At 39.8% G+C, this 22,215-nt stretch overlaps 1 protein-coding gene and 1 pseudogene across 1 annotated transcript; both read right to left on the bottom strand.

Annotated features, from left to right (window-relative positions):
• Positions 1 to 209: 209 nt before the first annotated feature.
• On the bottom strand, positions 210 to 1,148 carry LOC110219832 (olfactory receptor 2L3-like). Its single transcript, XM_021003541.1, has one exon. It carries the CDS (start codon positions 1,146 to 1,148, stop codon positions 210 to 212), a length of 939 nt encoding a protein of 312 aa, XP_020859200.1.
• An 8,089-nt stretch (positions 1,149 to 9,237) lies between these two features.
• Positions 9,238 to 14,163, bottom strand: LOC110219833 (FGFR1 oncogene partner 2 homolog pseudogene; annotated as a pseudogene).
• Between the last annotated feature and the right edge of the window lie 8,052 nt (positions 14,164 to 22,215).

The following is a 22,215-nucleotide window of genomic DNA, read 5'->3' as shown; positions in this document are numbered from 1 at the left end:
AGAGAGGGAAGGAGGGAGAGAGGGAGAGAGAGAGAGAGCCATTTTAAAATTCTCATTTTAATTGAGAAAAATAAAATTTAATTTAAATAATGATTAATCAGAACTAATGGATTAATATAGCATGTGTTCTAATCTGTCAAATAAAGTAGTCCAGCTCCATGATTGGTAAGACTGTTCCTGGTTCTGTTTTTTTGACTTTATGTCCCCAGCTACTCTTTTTGGGATAAGGATCTCCCAAAGACTCTCTGGAAGGCCCCCAATACTTCCTTGTTCCTCAGGCTATAGATGATGGGGTTGAGCATAGGAGTGAGGATGGTGTAGAACACAGCCAAGTTCTTGTCCTCTTCTGGGGAACGCAGAGATGGGGGCCTCAGATATGTATACACAAATGGGGCATAGTAGAAAGTGACCACAGTCAGGTGAGTAGAGCAGGTAGTAAAGGCTTTCTTCTTGCCCTGTGATGAGCGCATACGATGGACAGCATAGAGTACCCGACCATAGGAAGCCATGATGCCAAGGAAAGGGACCAAAAGAAACAGGTTGGTGCTGAAGAGCACTGTGTACTCATAGGCCCAGGTATCCTTGCAGGCCAGAGGCACCATGGCTGGGATATCACAAAAGAAATGATTAATGATTCTGGACTTGCAATAGGGCATGGAGAATGCATACACTGTATGGAAAATGGAATTGATGGATGAAGTGACCCAAGACCCAGCAATCATCAGCAAGCACATTCTCTTGTTCATGAGAATGGGATAATGGAGGGGGCGGCAAATGGCTGCATAGCGGTCATAGGCCATAGATGCCAGGAGCAACCCTTCAGCACATGCCATAATTAAGAAGCAGACACTTTGGAAACCACAACCCATCAAGGAAATGGAATTTTCACTGGACAGGAAGTTGACAGCCATCTTGGGAACTGTACTGCAAATGTACATGAGGTCCATAAGAGAGAGCTGACTGAGCAGGAAGTACATGGGGGTGTGGAGGTGACAATCCATCCAGATGAGGAGAATCATGGTTGAGTTACCCAAGAAAGCAATTAGAAAGATGAGGATGACCAGAAGGAAGAGGAGCAGGCCAATTTTTGTTGGGGGAAACAGCCCCAGTAAGAAGAAACCAGTAGTGGTTTGATTCCATTCCTCCATAAGAACTTTCTAAGTTATTTTCCTGAAAGATAAAAGAAGTGAATGGAATGACATTTTGGAGCAAAAAATAAAAAAAAAATCTTTATGATTTCTCCTGGACTCTTCTATTCTTTAACATCACCCTGCCCAAACAGAAATACATACATGCACAAACACATGCTTATTTATGTATTTAGATATGCTGATTTTAATCTCTGAAGCCCAGCTTATTCTGCTTGAAGTAACTGCAATTGGTGTCTATATGTGTGCATGCATGTATGTGTGTATGTGTGGGTGTATCTGCAATGGGTTTTATTTTGTTTCCCCCCGCCCCAGACTTGTGATTTCTATTGTCTAGGGAGCTCTAGGTGATGAATTCTCTCTCTGAATGTAAATCAGGACCTGTTCTGTACCTTAGAGACTTAGAGAGGTGTCCAGCTGCCCAGACTTACCCCGCCAGGATATGTCAGAAGCAGGAGTGGAAGGCAGGTCTTCCTGACTCTACTGCTCTCTCTCTAGCCCCAATGTCATGGCCACATCTCATGGCTTTTTGTACTTATTCAAATATTATTATAGTAGTTAATGTGAAAAGGGATATCAGAGAAGTAAGATACACACACGTATTATAGCTATATATATGTGTATATATATGCATGTGTGTGTATATATACATATACATACATGCATTGTTTAGTCATTCAGTTGTGTTGAAATCTTTGTGAGCCTGTGAACCATGCTGTTTTGGTTTTCTTGATAAGAATACAGGGGTGGTTTGCCATTTCCTTCTCCAGTGGATTAAGACAAACAGGCATGCATGTGTGTGTGTGTATGTGCATGAAATTAATTTTTAAAGTATTTATGAAGTGCATACTATATGCCAGGCACTGGGATACAAATGTGAAAAGAAAGTCCCTACTCTTTAGGAGCTTATATCTGAATGAGGAAGGCAATAAATGTAAAGATGTGATGGTGAGCTTTGGATTGGAAAGTGACTTGGATGGTTAATGTATCCACAGGGCAATTTATTGACATGAGGTTTCCAGGGCTGGGACATGTAGGTGGCTTAAGAACAGCAATTGGTGGGCTCGGGTTGGGCTGGTGATGGAGAATTTTCCCATTCAGGAGACGAGGAACCCTGAGTGGGAGCTGGAGAGCTGGGTCTGGGGTAGGAGGAGAGTGTGAAGGCAGCCAACGACAACCACCTCCCACCCAACACACACACACACACACAGACACACACACACACACACCCCTAAAGTCATTTATAAGGACTGAGACTGTGATTTCTTTACTCAAAGGTGAGGACAATCCCTCTACCAAGGCAGGGTTAGGGTATTTCTCTTTCTCTTCTCATTTCTCTTATTCTCATTTCTCTTATTCACGTGAAGGCAGCCCAGAGCACATAAAGGTGAAGTGATTTGCTAGGGGGCATATGACTGGCATGTATCACAGCAGGATTTAACTTCAGCTCTTCCCTGAGGCCAGCTTTATTCATTACATGGCACCACCTCTCATACACATAAGTTCATTTTCTATACACTAGAGCCAGTTATGCATAGAGAGAGTTTTATGAAAAAGCTCCTGGTGGAAATGCAATGCCTCAAGAAGTAAAATATGAAAGATTTGTATCAAAACCTCTCTGTACGTGAATAACTGAGTAAATGAAAACAAAGAAATATGGAGATGAATTAGGTTTACTAGAGTTTTATTAGATTAATTAGTGAGATTAATTTTGTTAAATCTGTTGAAGATTCAATCCATTCATTCTTTATAGTGATTCTGATTTGGATGAAGGGAAAGAGAATGTCTGTGAAGAGTGACCTTGGCATTGAAACAAGGAAACATAGCCTGCCCACCTGGTCCCTAGTTCATTCTACAACAGTGAAAATGTTCCCAATGGAAATCCCTAAAGGCCACCAATCTTAGAGGCAGAAGACCTGGGCTGACATCCTCTGTCACACCCTTCTGGGGTCATATCAGGCAAGTCCTTTCATCTCCCTCATCATGAAAGGCTTTCATTCTTATTTTATGGGGCTTTGGGGAGACACTAATTAAATAAAGCACCTGAAAATACTTTATAATACTAATAATAGCTATTATTATTATTATTATAAGGGCAGCTAGGTGGTGCAGTGGATAGAGTGCTGGGCCCGAAGTCAGGAAGATTCCTCTTCCTGAGTTCAAATCTGGCCTCGGATATTTACTAGCTGTGTGACCCTGGGCAAGTCACTTAACCCTGTTTGCCTCAATTCCTAATCTGTAAAATGAGCTGGAGAAGGAAATGTCAAACCACTCCAATATCTCTGCCAAGAAAATGTCAGATGGGGTCACAAAGAGTCTGAAATGATTGAGCAGTAACAACAACAATTTTTATTATAAATAATAAGAACTAATGAAGAAAACCCCCAATGTGGCCATGAAGAGTGAGACCCGACTGAAAATGGCTGAATAACAACAGCACCCTTATAGTGCTTCCTCTGTGTTAGGCATGATGCTAAGTGCTTTAAATGTGACTTATTACTATTTTTATTTTTTTACTATTCATTTTAAAATATTTATTTAGTGTTTGATTTAAAAATTTTATTTGATGTGAATTTTTATTTATATTATCTGACATATTGATATATTTATTTTCAATTGACAAAGAATATGCAGATCCTTTTGATAGTTCCTTCTTCCTCTCTTGAAAGTCCCTAGTCTCTAATGTAGACACGTATCCAAAGCCTACACTTTAGATCATTTGCCAGTCTCTTTCATCTGCCTGGAAATCTTCCCAAAGTGATCAAGTCCAGAGTACATGAGGTTGAATCTGCATACTTGTCCACCGTACCAAAGACTGCACTGAATCAGTAATTCAGAGCAGTAGCCCAACGTTTCCTGAAAACAATAGCAATCCTAATAACCAGGAATGGCAACATCAGGCAAACCCCCCATATGACCTGTAAGGTCTTGACTTTAGCCAACTTGCATCCAAAAAGGAAGGAGAAGGTGCCAGAAGTTTGTGATGGCCATGCTGAAGTGGGGTGGGGCAGAAAGAGCACCAGAACCAGGAGGAGAAGTGAGAAGGAATGCCTGGCCACATTTAAAAGCACTCTTCTCTGTTTGTTGTTCAGTTCTTTCTGACTCTTTTGACCCCATTTGGGGTTTTCTTGCTGAAAATACTGGATTGGTATTGGTATTTTTTTTCTTCAGTTCATATTATAGATAAGGAAACTGAGGCAAATGGGGTTAAGCGACTTGCCCAGGGTCACACAGTAAGTGTCTGAGGTCAGATTTGAACTCAGGTCTTCCAGGCTCTAGGCCTGACACTCTATCCATTGTGACACCTAGCTGCCTGTTAACCAATCAACATTTATGGAATGCTGTTCCATTACTACTACTAAGTCAACCATGTCGATCAGTTTTAGGCAACTTATTCTTTTTTTTTCTTTTGTTTTGAGATTCTTTGTCATAAGGGATGGCTCTTTGGGAGGATACGGAGGAGGAATCCAAGCAAAGTAAAAACAAAAAAAACCACAATACTTTTTTTTAAGACAGCATTAAGCAGTGGATGGGGGCCAGCATTGGGGTCAAGGTTCAAGTTTTGCCTCTGATTAGCTAAATGACAATGGGCAAGTTACAACTTCTTAGTGTCCCCAAACAACTCCCCAAAATTCAGCATTATGAAGGAATTGCTGGTCTGCATTGGTGGAGGGACTGTCCACACTTATGAAAGAACAGGCCTGAGCAACAAAAAGTAAGTGGTCACTATTAGCATTACTACCTTAGCTCTAATGTCAAAAGGTCTCCTGTTTCTGCAATGTCCTCTTCATGTATACTTTGGAAAGGTACACCCTCACTGAGACTCTGTATCCCTCACTGTAAAATGAGACGGTTAGAGCTGTAAAATGAGTTGTTCACCAAGGGTTCTTTCTTCCCTGAATACTATTATCCTACTGATGTTAGACTGTTTTTCCTGACTGGATGAGATCTTGATATATGTAATGTCAAAACACCTAATTGGCTTGACCACTCAGACTCCGGCAGGTAGGTGGTATAGCGCAGAGAGCACTGAACCCGGAGTTAGGAAGACTCATGAACTGAGTTCAAATCTGGCCTCAGGCATTAGCTGTATGACCCTGGGCAAGTCACTTCACCCTGTTTGCTTCAGTTTCCTCATCCGTAAAATAAGCTGGAGAAGGAAACGGCAAACCATTCCAGTATCTTTGCCAAGAAAAACCCCAAATGGGGTCCCAAAGAGTCAGACATGATTAAAATGATTAAACAATAATAACTCAGACTCAGCTCATCAAGGGATAGTAAGCAGGACATTTTGACTGAATATTCCTATTGAAGGAAGAGATGAGTCTAATCCAGCCATGCTGTTTCATGGAGATGTCATTTGGATTGACCCAATCAATCCAGCTGTTTACAATAAGGAGATGTGATCTCAGGATAAATGATCTGGTAAGAATATTAGTCAAGCCAGTTGTTTGGCTAAATGCCACAAGCAATTCAGAAAAGCATCCTATGCAGCACAAGCCCTCTCCCCTACCCATGTACATGCACAAGGAACACTCAGACCCTAACAACCTCTTTGGCAGCTTCCAGGGCAAAGATCCCTTCATGACACTTGCCATATTCCTCATCCCAGCTCCCCTTTGTCTCATGTGGATCAGAGTCAATTTAACCCTCCTTACCTATTCCCTGCCCTGTAGGTACTCAACAGCTGTTCTGCTGAACTCAAAGATCATCTTTATTTCTCAGTGTAGACTTGGGAAGGACCTCAAAGATAACACAATTTTTGTATACTACAGAGAAGGGTTTGGAGGTCTAATGAGATAAAGGGAGCGCTCAGGATCAGTGCTAGAGACAGGAGACCTCAGATGATGTCCAACATTACCCTGGTCCCACTTCAAGAGCACCTTAAGATGCTATGCCCTGACTATTCCCTCTCTCCTTTGGCCTAGATCCAGTCCTGGGAGAGCAGGCTCAGGCAGGTAAATCTACACATTTGAACCTCTCTCCATCTCTAATTTGGTGCATACCTGGCACCTAACCCTTGCTTGATGACTTGAATTCCTGGTGCTGCACATGGGGCTACCTACGGCATCATCCTCCCACATTGTCCCACATGTGCATTCTATATGACCACCAAATGTCTCTCTTAAGCAATCCTGGACTCCTGGGCTAGGAAGGGGCTTCCAGAGGAAAGGGCTCACTCTATGCATTTAAGGACAATCATGCATACCCTATCCCTGGTAGAGGAAATGCTCCTCCTTCTTCAAGAAGGAAATTCCACAGATTTCTGTGGTTCTATGTCCTCCCATATTCACACATGGGAGTTTATCCTTTTTTTCCTCATTTTTCTGATCATATGATGGGGAGACTAAACTTGAAATAATAATAAAATATTTGGCAACCTAGGCTTTGTGGCCATATTTACCACTTATTAATTATTAACTTATTACATGTTGTTCACTTAATTTCTTTATACTTTATACTTTTATACTTCCATTCCCTCATCTGTAAAATGGTTAACAATACTTAAGACTGCCTACATCAAGAGACTATGGAAAGCAAAGTCCTCTGTATATTGGGAAGTGCTATGAAATGAGAGCTGCTATTGTAATTGAGCAGAGTATCTTCCATCTTCCAGTCCTCAGTAGGAAAGGATTTGCCCAGCCATCCCTGCAAAGGCCCTTTATTTACACATACAGTATAAATCTGTCCTCTCACCTTGACATTTGATCACACCCTTAGGATGCCATTTCTCAGTCCTGACGACTTCCCCAAAGCTAGTGGACACGATGAAAGATAGACCTGAAATACTCTATGCAGCCTCTTACATGCTCCTGTGTGCTAGTAGTTCTTCTTTCTGGAGTGACTGCCCCTGCTGCCCAAGTCTTTAGGGACACCTCTTTGCCCTACCACAAACACTTAATCTGAGCTCCGTTTATTTGGAGAGTAGCCTGGCTCTGGACCCACAGACACATAGTCTTCTCTCTTGAGATCACTGCTGGCTTGTATGTCTACCAGTGACAAGCCAAGAGGGACCAGTCTGATATGGCATCACTGACAAATAGATTAATGATAGAATATCAGAGGAGGATGCAACTTGAGAAATCATCTCCTTCAACCTCATCATCTTGAAGTTACAGACACTAATTCCTAGGGAGCATAAGTGACTTATCCAGCTTAACATATCAGGTCTCTGACAGATTCTAAATTATAAACAGTGGCTGCCAGGCAGTAAAGTCTCATGTTCTTCTTAACATGGGGAAGGCTAAAGTTTTCAAGCTGGAAGTTATGATCCATGGGACTATAGGTAACAACCCCCATATTTGGACCAGCTGTGGGATCTGACGCCTCCCAAATCTACCTAGGGGTGCTGGAGGCCGCTTTCTCTTTCACATGGCAGAGAAGCTGAACCCACAAAAAGGTGTCATTGCTCTGCTCTTCAGCAAGAGGACTTCTCCTTTTTGTGTGTCCTGGGCCCCTTTAATTGTTAATTTGGGGAAGACTGTGGACCCCTGCTCCAAATCACATGTTTAAATGCATAAAGTGAGACACAAAGTGTTAAAAAAGAAATCAACTATAGTGTAATAGAGCAATAAAAAAAAAGAGACATGTTCATGGACTGAAGCTTAGGAACTGAGAGAGAGAAGATTGTAATGGGAATAACAGACTAGAAAGGCAATCTTCACTCCTCCATGAGTACACTAATCCAAGGTGAAATAATAAGCATGGATTACATGGGGAACTGACAACAGGCAAATGCATCAATAATGACTTGTATAGAACCAAATTAGAATCCTTGACAACAATCCTAGAATTCTGAGGTGTACAAATATTCCTATAAAGAGGATGAGGCTAAACTGAGAAGGAGCTGGAGATAGAGAGAGAGAAAGAGAGAGAGGGAGAGAGAGGGAGAGTGAGAGAGAGAGAGAGAGAGAGAGAGAGAGAGATACAAAGAAAGAGACAGAGATACAGAGACACAGAAAGAGACAGACACAAAGAGAGACAGAGAGGAGAGACAGAGACACAAATACAAAGAGAGACAGATAATAGAGATAGATACACACAAAGAGAAATAGAGAGATACAGAGATATAGAGACAGAGAGATATAGAGACAGAGAAACTGAAACAGAGAGACAGAAACAGAGACACACACACAGAGTAATTCAGAGCCAAAGAGACAGACAGAAAAACAGAAGAAGAGAGGCAGAGACAGACAGACTCACAGACACAGACACTGACAGAAGCAGAAGCAGAGCTAGACAGAGAGACAGAGATAGACAAAGAATAGAAAGCAAGTAAAGGCTGTAAAGACAAGCCGCCACAGCCATGGAGGCAGCAGATGAAGGTCTGGTGGAATGCTTAGAGCTTGGTCAGACACCAGAAAAGACTCCAAGGTCATCTATTGCTTGTGCCATCACTGGTCATCTTGACTTTTGTCCTGCCACTGAACTTTGATGACTTTTGCAACAGAGTGAGGCTGATGACTTTTTGCAACTCTGCCTCACTTTAATCCAGCATGAGGAGAAGTCAAGACATTATCCCATGATGTCATTGGTCCTCTTTGAAAATAAAGGGTGAACAACAACATTGGATAAGAGTTAAGAAAAATAGCATGGCCGAGGGCCCTAGTAGGATCAGTGGTTTCTATATATGAGAACTTTTATGTATTTACCTAATAGCAATGGCTTAAAGTTTCCACTTTCCCCTTACAAATTTTAATAGGAATAAAGTCAATGACAACCAAATATTGATCTGTTAATATCTTTTAAAAAATGTCACTTCCCAGCATACTTTACATAGTATAGAAAGAATGAAATGAAGGGCTGATTTAAGATTATGATTTTTTGGTATTCAATTCATAAACAACTTTTAAAGTAATCTTCCATTCCTTATTGCCCTATGTGGAGAGAGAAGAAAAGAAAGAAAAAAGAAAGAAAGAAAAGGAAAAAGAAAAAAAGCCATGTTGAATGTTTGGTCCCTAGTGGGCAGCTCATTCTCTTCTCACAGAAATTGCTGTTTGTTCCTTGTTCTCAAAGAGGACCATGATATCAAAGAGGTGATGCCATGTTAGGAGCTATGCAATACAAGCCCAGTGATTTACCAGTTTCTTCAGCTCTTGCTTGGGCTCAAATTACTGCTGGTTACCAATGCTGACAAAAATGTACTCTCTGATGCATCGTCTTTCTTGAGGTTCAGAAATGATTCTCGAGTTATTTGAAAGATTTATCTCAAGACTTTGTTTTCTTGTTTAAGTTGAAAAAATCATTCCTGCTTCTAGCAACCCTTCTCTTCAGTTTCAAAAGCTTTCCTCAATATTGCTGCCATTTCAGTAATTTGGTCCATGTGTACTTGTAATTCTTTGGAACATCCATTTAACTTCATTATGATACCTGGCTCTTTTTCTTTTTTCTTGCTGGCCATTAGTAACAGAAACATGTATTCCTGATACTTTCTCCTTATGAGTTGTAAAGTACACAGATGTGCTCCAAGAGATAGAAGTAATTCCTTATTTGTTTGTTTGTTTGTTTGTTTGTTTGTTTGTTTGTTTGTGGCAGTTCTCTGATTTGCCTGTTTTCTTGCTGAATTCCCATAACTAGTGTAGATCATGGTGGGTGTTTCGCAACCTCATTACGTTCATGTAATTCTTCTTGATACAGTTTCTTTGCACTTGCTTGTTGAGAGCTATAGTTTGTTCAGTCATGGATGCTGCTGCATTGTCATGTTCTCTTAAACACTGAAGTCCTTTAGCATCAAAAAGAACTTTTCCAGTGGTTCTGCTCCTTTTCTCGTCTCCCTCGCAGTCATGGCTGCTGCTTCTGTCTGCCCACAGCTGGACCTTGTTGGCAGGGCCCCTCGCTGTCCCTGGGGGATGGGCTCAACTCTTCCTTAAGGGGTCATGCTGCCAGGGTTAGGTTTCCTCAATATGTAATGGCAGAACCAGGCAGAGACAGCAGTGAGAAGACGTGTCTGGATCTACCTCAGATCACGGAGAAAGGGCATCACCCAAATCCAAAAATTATTTTTTTTAATTAAAAAAAAGAAAGTAAAAAGGGAGGAAGTTCAGAAAAACCTACCAACATATCTAAAAACAGCTTGACATCACATTTACCCTTGTCTATGCCAAACCCTTATGGATAGCAGGCTCAATGTGAAAGCACAGAGGTTGTTGTTCAGTCATGTCTCACTACCTGACCCCATGGACATTGCCCATGAGGTTTTCTTGGCAAAGATACTGCAGTGGCTTACCGTTTCCTTCTTCAGTATGTCCCCATTTTAGAAATGAGGAGTGACTTGCCCAGGGTCATACAGCTAATAAGTGTCTAAGCTGTATTTGAACACAAGTTGTCTTCTGGGTGTGAGGTCAGGGATGAATGAGTTACTCCCTTGCTCAGCTGTACCAGCTGTTCTCAGGGAATGACATCTCCTGGATATTTGTCTGCTGATGACTATAGCTCCTCCTCCATTTTCCTAGGAGACTTCCACTCCAGCTGCAAAACTAGGCATGGCCACCACCATAACAGTGTCTTAGCATCCATTCAGGGCTGACAGCTGGCATAACCTCTGATGAATCTCAGTACATCCTAAACTGACATGGTCACCTGAGCTGTGCCACTCTTGTCCATGTCTTCTCATGAAGTCTACACAGGGTGTCCAGCCAACCTTCTGGGAACCTTCCTCTTATTCTCTTGACTTCACAAACTACCGCTGGAGGACACAATTGTCCTTTGCCATATGCCAACCATATTTTTCAATCACATATTTCTTTGGTACCTTTCCACATATCACTCTTCCTATATGATCTCTTATTTGTCAGGTTGTATAAAAGTATTCCTGGGACTTCTGTGAAGGACAAAATAGCCTGCTTACCCTATGAGTATGTCCACTGATTATGTCTAATTTATCCTCCATATAGTTTGTTTGTAAATCATCGTTTGCATGTTTCCTCTCCCACTAGACTGTGAGTGGCTGGCGAGCAGACTGATTTGCCTTTCTTTGTATCTTAAATGATTAGCACAATGACTGGCACATAGTAGGAACATCATAAATGTTTATTGACTGAATCACTGACCTTTGGATGACCATCAACTTCATTCCTTCTGGCAGTGCACCTTTTAAGAACTCATAGCCATGCAAAATACCAAAAAATATTAAAATATGCGTAATTTAAAAGATAGGTCTTCATTTCAGGAAGACACTTGCAGTCTTTATATCCCAAAGGTAATCCAGCCCACTCTCGTATTCCTGATCATCATGGAATGAGAGATAGAAATAAGCATGTAAGGTTACTGTGTGCCAGGCGCTGGGTTGAGCTTTTATAAATATCTCATTTGATTCTCACAGCAACCTGCTAATAGCAAAAGTAATTCATTATAAATATCTTTGCAGAGCTTTCCCACTTTTAGATCTGTCTGACAACCCTTCAGAAAAGTTTGCTTAGGTGAATCTCATATCAAGATTATTTTTCTTAAAATCTTCATAATCCTCAAAACATAGCAACATCTCTTTTCTTTTCTTTTCTTTTCTTTTCTTTTCTTTTCTTTTCTTTTCTTTTCTTTTCTTTTCTTTTCTTTTCTTTTCTTTTCTTTTTTTTCTTTCTTTTCTTTTCTTTTCTTTTCTTTTCTTTTCTTTTCTTTTCTTTTCTTTTCTTTTCTTTTCTTTTCTTTTCTTTTCTTTTCCGGAGTTTTTCTTATTTTAACATGTGTCTTTAAAACTTTTGAGCTACGGATGTTCTCCCTTCCTCCCTCCCCATCCACCCTCATTGAAAAGGCAAGCATCTCGATACAGGTTATGGATGTGTAGTCATGCAAAACACTTCCATAGTAGTCCTGTTGTGAAAAACCAAGTACATTTCCCTTCATCCTATCCTACCCCCCATTTATTCTATTCTCTCTTTTCACACCCACATTTTAATGTACAAAGAAGAAAGAGGATTATAAAAAAATTGTGAACTTGTGTATAGTTTACCAAGAATTACACATAAAATATATGTAAGTTATAAATTGTGTGTACATCAATATCCATATACATCTATACATAAAGGATACGTATCATGTTACACTTCCGTGTATATTGTATATTGTACCACTAGTATGAGAGATGCTGAGCCATTTTCAGGGTTACTCATCCAACTTTGGTGTCCACCTTTTACCCAACTCTCACCTATGGCTCCAGGAAGCTATACCATGGGCAGTGGCCACACCTCCATAAAAGTGTCTTGGCAGAGGGACTAAACCTGTAAATGACTTAGAGGGATATCTACTTAAAGCATGTGAAGACTCTCCTTGGAAGAATGGATGGATAAGATTGTTTTTTAGTTGCCGTCCTTTGTTCTCAAAGACCAAAATGACATCATGATGTTGCAGTCAATGTACAGTGACTTGGACTGTGGCTGATTAGACCAACACAAGCTTAGAAGGCTCTACCACAAGTCTGGCATAAATAGTCCATATAAATATTTGGAGTGCCTTGTCTCACAATCCATCCCAAAGTTCTTCAGAGAGACCTTGAGAGTATAAGTATGCACACATTCCATGTACCAATGGTGAGCCAAACTTTGCAAAAATTTTTCTATATTCTTTTGAGTTTTGACTGCAGTGTGGGATCTCTGCCTGCTATAGTAAGCAGGCCAGAGTTGGGTGAAGCAGACAATTTTAGGACACCTTTTCCAGCTCCTTCCTCATACCAGGAGATGAACAGTGTGGCCCTTAAAAAAGCCTGTTCAGACACCCAGAGGTCTGCCTTCAGTCGAGTGAGATGAGTCTATGGCCTGGGCTGCCTGTGTGTAGGGTTGTGACTGTAGCTCCTAAAGTACCCACTCTTGCTGCTTCATCACTCGCATATCACCACAGGACTTCAAAATAGGTAAAAATGATAAAATGGTATGGGCGATGTCTTTTGTTTCACGTATAAATTAGCTTTAAATGAGGCAGAGCTCTCTTCCAGAATCATCAGAGTCCAAAACAAAGTCAAGATGACTGGTGATGGTTCAGGATGCAGTGGATGACCTTGGTGTCTTTTTTGATGTCTGACCAAGCTCTAAGTGCTCTACAGCACCTTCTTCAGCTACCTTCATGGCTGTTGGAACAAATTGTTCTCATTTGCTCATTCTATCCAGGGTATGGGGAAATCTTTTATACATGGAAAAGGTCTGTTGGTTACTCTCAAACTGTTTTAACCTATTTGCCAAAATGATTTACCAAGATGTGTACATTGTGCATTCTATAGCTTCCTGGAGCCACAGATGAGTGTTGGGTGACAAGTGGACACCAAATGTGGAAAGGAGCCCTGAAGAGGACTCAGCAGCCCTCACACAAGAGATATTAGTCTTCCCTGAACACTTTATATCTCAGGCAGATGAGAACATTATGTATATACCCTACATATATCCTGCAGTAAGGTAGATTTCCCTCCAAAATCAAATACGATAACTTGGGACAGACATTCTAAACCTAAAAACTCTATGTAAATTGTCATCACATAATTAACAATATTGATAATGATGATAATTATTAATAATATCAACTATCAATTTGATAATGTTATAACAATATGATAATGATGATAATGATAACATCAATGAATAATATCAAAGAATAACAATGACAATAATATCAGTTTATTATTATTTTTATTATCATATGGTAGCCTGATCATGAGTCAATCATTCTAAGTTCAATCATACATTTACCCCTTAACAACACAAGAACATTCATAGCTCTAGTTTCAATCTTGCATTCATTTAATGAGCAAATTTTAAGTGTCTACTAAGTGCCAAGCATTGTGCTCAGAACCAAGGATTTTAAAAAAAATAGTCTTTGACATTAAAGAGTTGTTGCTTTAAATAAGGCTGAGTCACTAGAACCAGAGAAATAATATGCCAAAGTGTCAAAAGAATTAGGCGATCTAATTAAGGAGACAGTCTCAGACATCTTTGAAAAATGGTAGAGAATAGGAGGAGTGACACAAGACCAGTAACAGGCAAATGTCATAGTTTTGTTACAGTGATGTTCACTTGCCTTTATGAATTCTCTCCATGTTAGTAAAGTTAAGTGTGTCTATCAGCTTCTGCACTGAGTGACTCCAGTATGCCAGGTCATATGACTAGAACTCACTGAAATATATCGGGCTCCATTCCATTGGAAAAGGAAACAGCATGATCACAAACTGCTGAATTCATGTAGCAAAGCTATGAATATCTCTGTTCTTTTCACTTCATCATGAAGGTTCTACAAAAAAGCACCATCCTACATCTCCATTTCTTTACTAGACCCTCTCTTCTCAATGAGACATAGGATGTGCTCAGGGGAGACTAGTACCTCTGGTGTGAGGACTGCCAAGCCTTTTTCAGAGCTGCTTTCCACCTTTGGTGTCCACCTATTCCACCTAACTCTCACCTGTGGCTCCAAGTAGCTGTAGTATGTACAGTGGCCATACATCAGTAAACCATATTGGCAAATAGGCTAATCAGGTTGAGGGTAACCAAGGGGTCTCAAACCCATTGGTGAGTTAGGGGGGCATCTACTCAAGCATGTGAAGACTTTCCCTAGTGGAATGGGTGGATGAGAACAATTCATTCCAATGGCCATGAAGGCAGTTGAAACAGGTGCCATGGAGAGCTTAGAGCTTGGTTAGATATCAAAGATTCCAAGGTCATCCACGGCATCTCAAGCTATCACCAGTCATTACTCTGTCATGCCACTGGATTGTGATGACTCTGGAAGAGACAGTGAGGCTGATGACTTCATGCAACTCTGCCTCACTTAAATCCAATTTACACACAAATCAAAAGATATCATCCATACCATTTTTACCTATCTCAAAGTCCTTTGGCAACAGGGAAGTGATTAAGCAGCAGGTACAGTTACAGTGGGAACTGTAGTTACAACCCCGCACACAGGCAGCCCAGGCCATAGGGTCACCTTCTCACAGGAACAGCAGTGGGATTTGGTAAACCCCTGGGTGTCTGAGAAGTCTTTTAAGGATCACATTGTTCACCTTCCAGTGTTAGGAAGGGACTAGGAAAGGTGCCTTAAAAATGATCTATTTACTCAACCCTGTCCTGATTACCACAGCAGACAGAGATCCCACCCTGTCATTGAAACAGACAAAAAAAATGTACAAAAATTTTTGAAAAGATGATTCCATGCACCATTGGTACATGGAATATGTACACACATTTATAGACAACACAAAATCCAGGAGATCTGAAAGATGAACAGCTCTTGTTGCAAGAGAACTCAGCAGGTAACCACATCCAAATATCAGCCCTGAGTGAAACAAGGCTGGCAAATGAAGCACAACTTACTGAAGTCAGAGTTGGATATACAGTTTTCTGGAGTAGCCACAGGGAAGGGGAAAGCCATGAAGCTGGTGTAGGTTTTGCAATCAAAACTAATCTAGTCAGCAAGCTTATATGCCTACCAAAAGGAGTGAATGACAGATTCATGACCATGCAATTGCTACTTATAGAAAATGCCACACCACCATCATCAGTGCCTATGTTCCCACCATGATGAATTCTGATGAAGTTAAAGAAAATTTTTATGGAGACCTATAAACACTTAACAACAATGTGCCAAAAGAGGAAAAGCTGTGTTTAGGAGGCTCCAAAAGTAAGTGTGAGAGAGAAGAGGTATTCGTCTGACTACCAAGCTGAAGGTCTACAGAGCTGTTGTGCTGACCTCATTGTTGCATGCCTGTGAAACCTGGACAGTATACCAGCCCCATGTCAGGAAACTGAATCACTTCTATTTGAATTATTTTAGGAAGATTATGAAGATCACCTGGCAGGATTAAGATAATGAGATGCTAAGGTCCTTTCTTGAACTAAACTGCCAAGCATTCAAATTCTACTTTGCACAACTTCAATGGGCTGGCCATGTTTGAAGGCCAAACATACACTTTCCAAAAAGACTATTTTATGGAGAACTCCAACAGGGCAAATGCTCACCTGGTGGTCAGAAAAAGTGATACAAGGACACTTTCAAGGTCCTTAAGAACTTTGGAATTGAGTGTATGACATGGGAGACATTGGCACAGGACCACTCAACATGGCATATGGTCATCAGAGAAAGTTCTGTGCTCTCATAGCAAAGTAGAATTGAAGCAGCTCTAAAGAAATATGAGATGCACAAATTCAGAGATATCTGTGCTCCAAATATTCACGTGGACTATTTGTGCCCAACCTGTGGTAGAACATCCTGTGCTCATATTGGTTTGATCAGCAACAGTCAGACACACTGAAACTTGACTCTAACATAGTGATGTCATTTTGATCCTCTTTCAAGATGAAGGACAAACTTTTCTTGATACATTATAGTCTGGCTTCCATCCCCGAGCTCTGCTGAGCTAGTCTTCATATACTCATTAATTATGTCCTTCAGAAATTAATTCAATGGCCTTTCTCAGTCATTTTTCTATTGATCTTTGAAAACTCTATGTTGATCACTTCCTCTCTGATGGTTTTTTCTTCTTTTACTTTTTGAAAGTGTACTCTGATGGGTCTCTTATGCCTTTGTGTGTATATGTATATGTATATGTATATGTATATGTATATGTATATGTATATGTATATGTATATGTATATGTATATGTATATGTATATGTGTATGTGTATGTGTATGTGTATGTGTATGTGTATGTGTATGTGTATGTGTATGTCAATAGTTCTTGTTAATAGTGCTTTTAAAACCCTCCCTGAGGGGGCAGCTAGGTGGCGCAGTGGATAGAGCATCGGCCCTGGATTCAGGAGGACCTGAGTTCAAATCCAGCCTCAGACACATAACACTTACTAGCTGTGTGACCCTGGGCAAGTCACTTAACCCCATTGCCTAGCAAAAACCAAAACAAAAAAAACCCCTCCCCCACTCAGATCCTGTTTTTAAGCAAAGAGCAGAAAGAATAGCCCTACCCCCCCCAACCTGAACTGCTTGCCCTTGCAAAACTTCCTGCCTTTTCTTGTCTCCGGGCAAACTTGTGTAACTGCCTTTGTTCTCTGCTGCTGGGGAAGATTTCTGTGAATAGATTGTGCACCCCAAAGCCCAGCCAGTGGGATAAGGGGAAGGAGTTTAGGGAGCAGAAGCTCGCATTAGGGTATAAATAAGCCTTCCTTTCTGTAACCAATTCATACTCCCTGGCGGTGCCATTTAGTGAAAGGAGGGGCGGTACCCTTTCTTATGAGAAAGCAATAAACTCCTTTCTGCTTTCAAGGTATCTAAATCTTTGTTTTTATTTTGAGTAGTGGCTCTGTCCCACACATATATGCATGTGTATACACACACACACACACACACACACACACACACACACACATACACATATACACACACATATATATAAAATCTAGATCCTTTTTCTTATCACACCTCTACATGAGCTTGTCTCTGCCTATACAATCTTTATTTTTTTGTGATAACATCTATTCCCACTAACTCAATGATCATTGTAATAGATTTAACTGTCAAATTTACATTTCTAGCTTTATTTGTAAAACAGATCTGATTAAAGGCCAATTCCCCAGAATAAAATGAGGCACTTCCAAGCCATTAAACTATAAAGCAAAGGAGATTTATTTAAGTCAGGGTAGGGGGATACACAAGAAAACACTGTGAGTTAATTCAGCTGAGTGAATCTCTCTTGTCTCTAAGGTCCATTTTGGGATAACCCAGCCACCTCCCACCTTTGCAGTTTTCTTACTTCCCAATACAGCTCTGCCTCATTAAATCTAATTCACTTGCAAGTCAGAACATCACTCTCCTGATGTCACTGGTCCTCTTTGAGGATGAAGGATGAACGATAATCTGTGATTAGTATTAGCTGCCCTGGGGACCAAACTGGATAGTTCTAGTTGGGCAATGCTTCTATTTCTTCTTTCCTTCTCCTCCCACTTTCTCTCCCCTTTTTTTTTTTTTGCTTTTGTCCACATGGTGAGTCATACCATTATATGTGGGTGTTCTGTCCAAAAGAATATACATTTTGATCACCTAACTTCACAAGATATCTTGTGGTTTGAGGACTAGATTTTTTCCCTACTTATTTATTCTATCATTGTTTTGTTTTAAAAAAACTGGGACAATTAACTCTTTTGTCTCACGTAGCTTTTATTTATGATTTCTTGAAATGTAACTCACGAACAACAAGCTTTGATAAAGCCTATTGGGATTCAAATAGAGCTACTTGATGATGCCATTAAATGCAAATCACTTTGGCTCTCACTGTTTGGGCAGTAATGGGCCCCAAGCTAAGCCTGACTTGCCCATCATTTGAGTTTTGGTGTCTCAGGATGAATGTAAATAGCAATTATTTAGGTTCTGGTCAGAGACTCTGAGGGTCTTCTGCTTCCTGACTGATTCTTTTGTGAAGGCAAACTAGGCCATCATTTGCCTTTTCTTGCACAGCCTTTAATCACTGAAGGGTGTTGTCACAGAAAAACTGAGATCTCTGAAAGACCTTAGCTTTAAAAGGTCAAGATCTCTCACTGCATCTGGGCCATCATTATTTGTCCAGTACCATGTCTTGCTGATGGGGTGCTTGGGCATTTGTGTTTGGGTGCTTGTGCTTGGACTCCAATTTCTCCCTAGCCTCAGAAACACTATCCCTGGCAGTTTCTCACCAGTCCAAGAACACTGTGCCTAGCAATTACTTAAGAGTGGGCCCCAGCAAGACCCTTATCTCTCTCCCTGGTGCAGTTACAAATAGCACCTGAAGGAATTATTAGTTTGAACTGGCTTTGCACTGGGTCATACAGATATTCTTACCCACTAGACAATCTATACTACCACCGTAACTCATTATCTGCATCCTGGACTCCTCATTATCTGTATTCTGTACCTAAGACATATGTATATTCCCTACATCTATCTTGTCAAACAAGGCATTGACTGGTGGCAGACTGGACAGCTCTCAGTTACCCCTGAACTCTAGTTAACTTGGTGACATAGCAGGCCTAAAATCACACTTCCACATGGCCCTCTTTGTGGGCTTTTCTTAGTGAACTCTGGGTAAAACGCCTGTGCAGTAGGTACAAGAAGTGCATGTTCCTTTAAGAACTGACCACTCCTTAACCACTCCCTAATCCCACCCTGAATCACCTAGTTAGAATATTTGACACATGTTTTATTATATTTTATCCTATATAAACTTTAACTATACCCCTTGAAGGTTGCAGGTTCCTTAAGAATCCTTGCCTGCTGAAAAGTGTAACAATAAACTTTTTGCCAACTTGACTTAATGCTTGAGTCTGTGAATTCATTCCAGATGACCCCTTCCTATACTCCAGTCCTTGAGGGGTCTCAACCTCTCAGACCGCAACATTGCCGCTGGACTCTGATGACTCTGGAGGAGAGAGTGAGGCTGATGACTTTGCACAGCCCTGCCTCACTTACATCTAATTCATGACATCATCCTCCTGATGTCATTGCTGCTCTTTGAGAATGAAAGATAAGCAACAACAACAACAATTCTGTTGTGGTCTATCAGCCAAATTTCGGAGTCAAGCTCAAGCCATTATGGATATTTCTATGAAGGAGACACAGAAGTAATTTTACGGAGTTTTATTTTTTCCAATTATGTGTAAAGACAATTTTTAACATTCATTTTAACATTCACAGAAGGGAAGCTGAAACATCTCACTAGAAAAAAACAACTGATCTGGAAAACAGACTGAGTAAAGACAATACAAGAATTGTCAGTCTACCTGAGAGCTGTGATCAAAAAAGGAATCCAGGTACAATATTGCATGAAATGATTAGACAAAGTTGCCCTGAAATTCTAGAACAAGAAGGCAAAGTAGAAATAGAAAGAATCTACCTAGTACCACCTGAAAGAGATCCTAGGAAGAAAATTTACAGGAATGTCATAATGAAGTTTCAAAATTCCCAGGTTAAAGAAAAAAAAATATTGTGAGCTACAATTAAAAAAAGTACTGTGGAAAAACAATCAGGAAGTCTTGGAATATTATATTTCAAAGAGCAAAGGAGCTGATGTTGCATCCAAGAATAACTTATCCAGCAAAGTTGAGTATAAGCCTGAACAAAAAAAAAAAGACATTTGATGAAGTGAACGACTTTTAAGTAATTGTAACAAAAGGACAAGAACTCAGTGGAAAACTTTATATAAAAGATCTAGAGGAAATATAAAGAAATTGTTAAAGAATATTTGTAAGGCAATGATTAAGGTCAAACTGTTTACTTATGGTATATGAATATATTATCAATATTAGTAATTATTAGTTATTATTATTACCAGTAGTATACTTAAAATGGTTATCATCACTAAGGTAGTTTGAAAGAAAGGTTGAGGCTGAGTTGTGTATGTTGAGGTGATTCTGAAAGACAAAATTGGGTAGTAAAAGGTTAAAAGAAGAAATTATCACAGGAAAATGGGGCATGAAAGAAGAACTAATATAAAGGAAGTAGAGGAGGGTGGAGGGCTGGTGATACTGGAACTTTACTCTCATCTGGGTTGAAAAGGAAACAACGTATACTTCTGAAGAGATTTAGAAGTCTTCTGAGCTTCTGAAAAGGTAAGAAAACTGGGGGGAAGGAGCTTTAATGGTACCAAATCTTAAACTATATTATAAGAAGGGTATAAAGATTAAAATTATGAGGGCGAGGTGAATAGATAAGGGAGGGACTTTTAGAAGGGTGGGTAAAATAAGGAATGTTGCCCACAACCAGATAGTACACTGAATGGAAAGGCGCGAAATAAACGTGAGACATGGGCCAGGCAGAGCAGTTGAAACTGACTCAGTTTATTCATCTAAGGGTACAGGATATATAGAGAAAATCTATCCTAACTTCAAAGAGTCCTCCCTGTGAGACACTCCCAGAAATGTCTGCTAAGGATGTGACAACATACATTTCCTCCTTATCAGAACTCCTAGATAGGGTTGTAAATTCTAAGGCTTTTTCCTGGCACCTGTATAGAGGAGCGAATATGTAAATCTAAGGTTCAAAGAGTGAGAAGGAATGTCTCAGGAGCCTCCTAGCAGGGAGAGATTTGGAGAGCCCTGCTTCTTAATTATTGAGCCCTTTGGGTTAAAGCCTGGGAAAAGGTCAAACTCTGTACTGGATCTTAAACCCATATCAGACTCTTAAGAGTGGCCCTCAACAAAGGAACAAGACAGCAAGCAGAGAAGATAAGTTCATATGGACTGTATAAAAAGAGAGTCTGAGAAGGAAAATAGTGAGTAAAAATAAGATGGAGAGAAATTCACAAATAGTAATTATAACTTTGAATGTGCATTAGAAAAAATAATAAAATTCATTTGGAAAAACAAAGTCAAGAATAACAAATGAAATAATGAAAAAAAAAAACAAAGGAAGGAGCTTTAATGGTACCAAATCTTAAACTATATTATAAGGCAATAATTATCAAAACCATCTGGCATTGGCTAAGAAATAGAAAGGTAGATTAGTGAAACAGAGTAGGTATACCATTTAGTGCAGCAAATAAACACAATAATCTTGTATTTGACAAATGTAAAGACTTAAGATTTGGGGATAAGAATTCCTTATTTGGTAAAAATTTTCTGGGAATACTGGAAATCAGTATGGCAGAAATTGGGCATAGACCAATATCTTACACCATTTACCAAGATGAGGTCAAAATGGATACATTATTTAAATATAAAAGACATTTTATAATAAAATTAGAAGAACATGGAACATATTACTCCTCAGACTTATGTATAGGTGAGCAATTTATGAATAAATAAGAGACAGAGAGTAGAGTGAGGTGTAAAATGAATAAGTTTAAGTACATTAAATTAAAAAGTTTTTGTACAAATAAAACAAATGTAGCCAAGATCAGAAGGAAAGCAGAAAATTGGGAAAAAATTATGGACAGTTTTTCAGAAAAAGGTCTAATGTCTCAAATATATAAAGAACTTTGTCAAATCTATAAGAATACAAGTCATTCCCCAATTAATAAATGGTCAAAGGATATGAACAGATGGTTTTCCAGAGAAGAAATCAAAACAACTTGTAGTCCTATCAAAAAATGTTCTAAATCATCATTGATTGGAGAAATGCAAATTAAAGCAACCTTGAGATATCATTTTACACCTATCAGACTGGCTAAAGTGAT

This window comes from Phascolarctos cinereus, unplaced genomic scaffold, assembly GCF_003287225.1.
Source record: "Phascolarctos cinereus isolate Bilbo 61053 unplaced genomic scaffold, phaCin_HiC Scaffold_726;HRSCAF=1367, whole genome shotgun sequence".
Lineage (NCBI taxonomy): Eukaryota > Metazoa > Chordata > Mammalia > Diprotodontia > Phascolarctidae > Phascolarctos > Phascolarctos cinereus.
The sequence above is the reverse complement of the archived record's forward strand: the minus strand, read 5'-3'. Positions and strand labels throughout refer to the sequence as shown.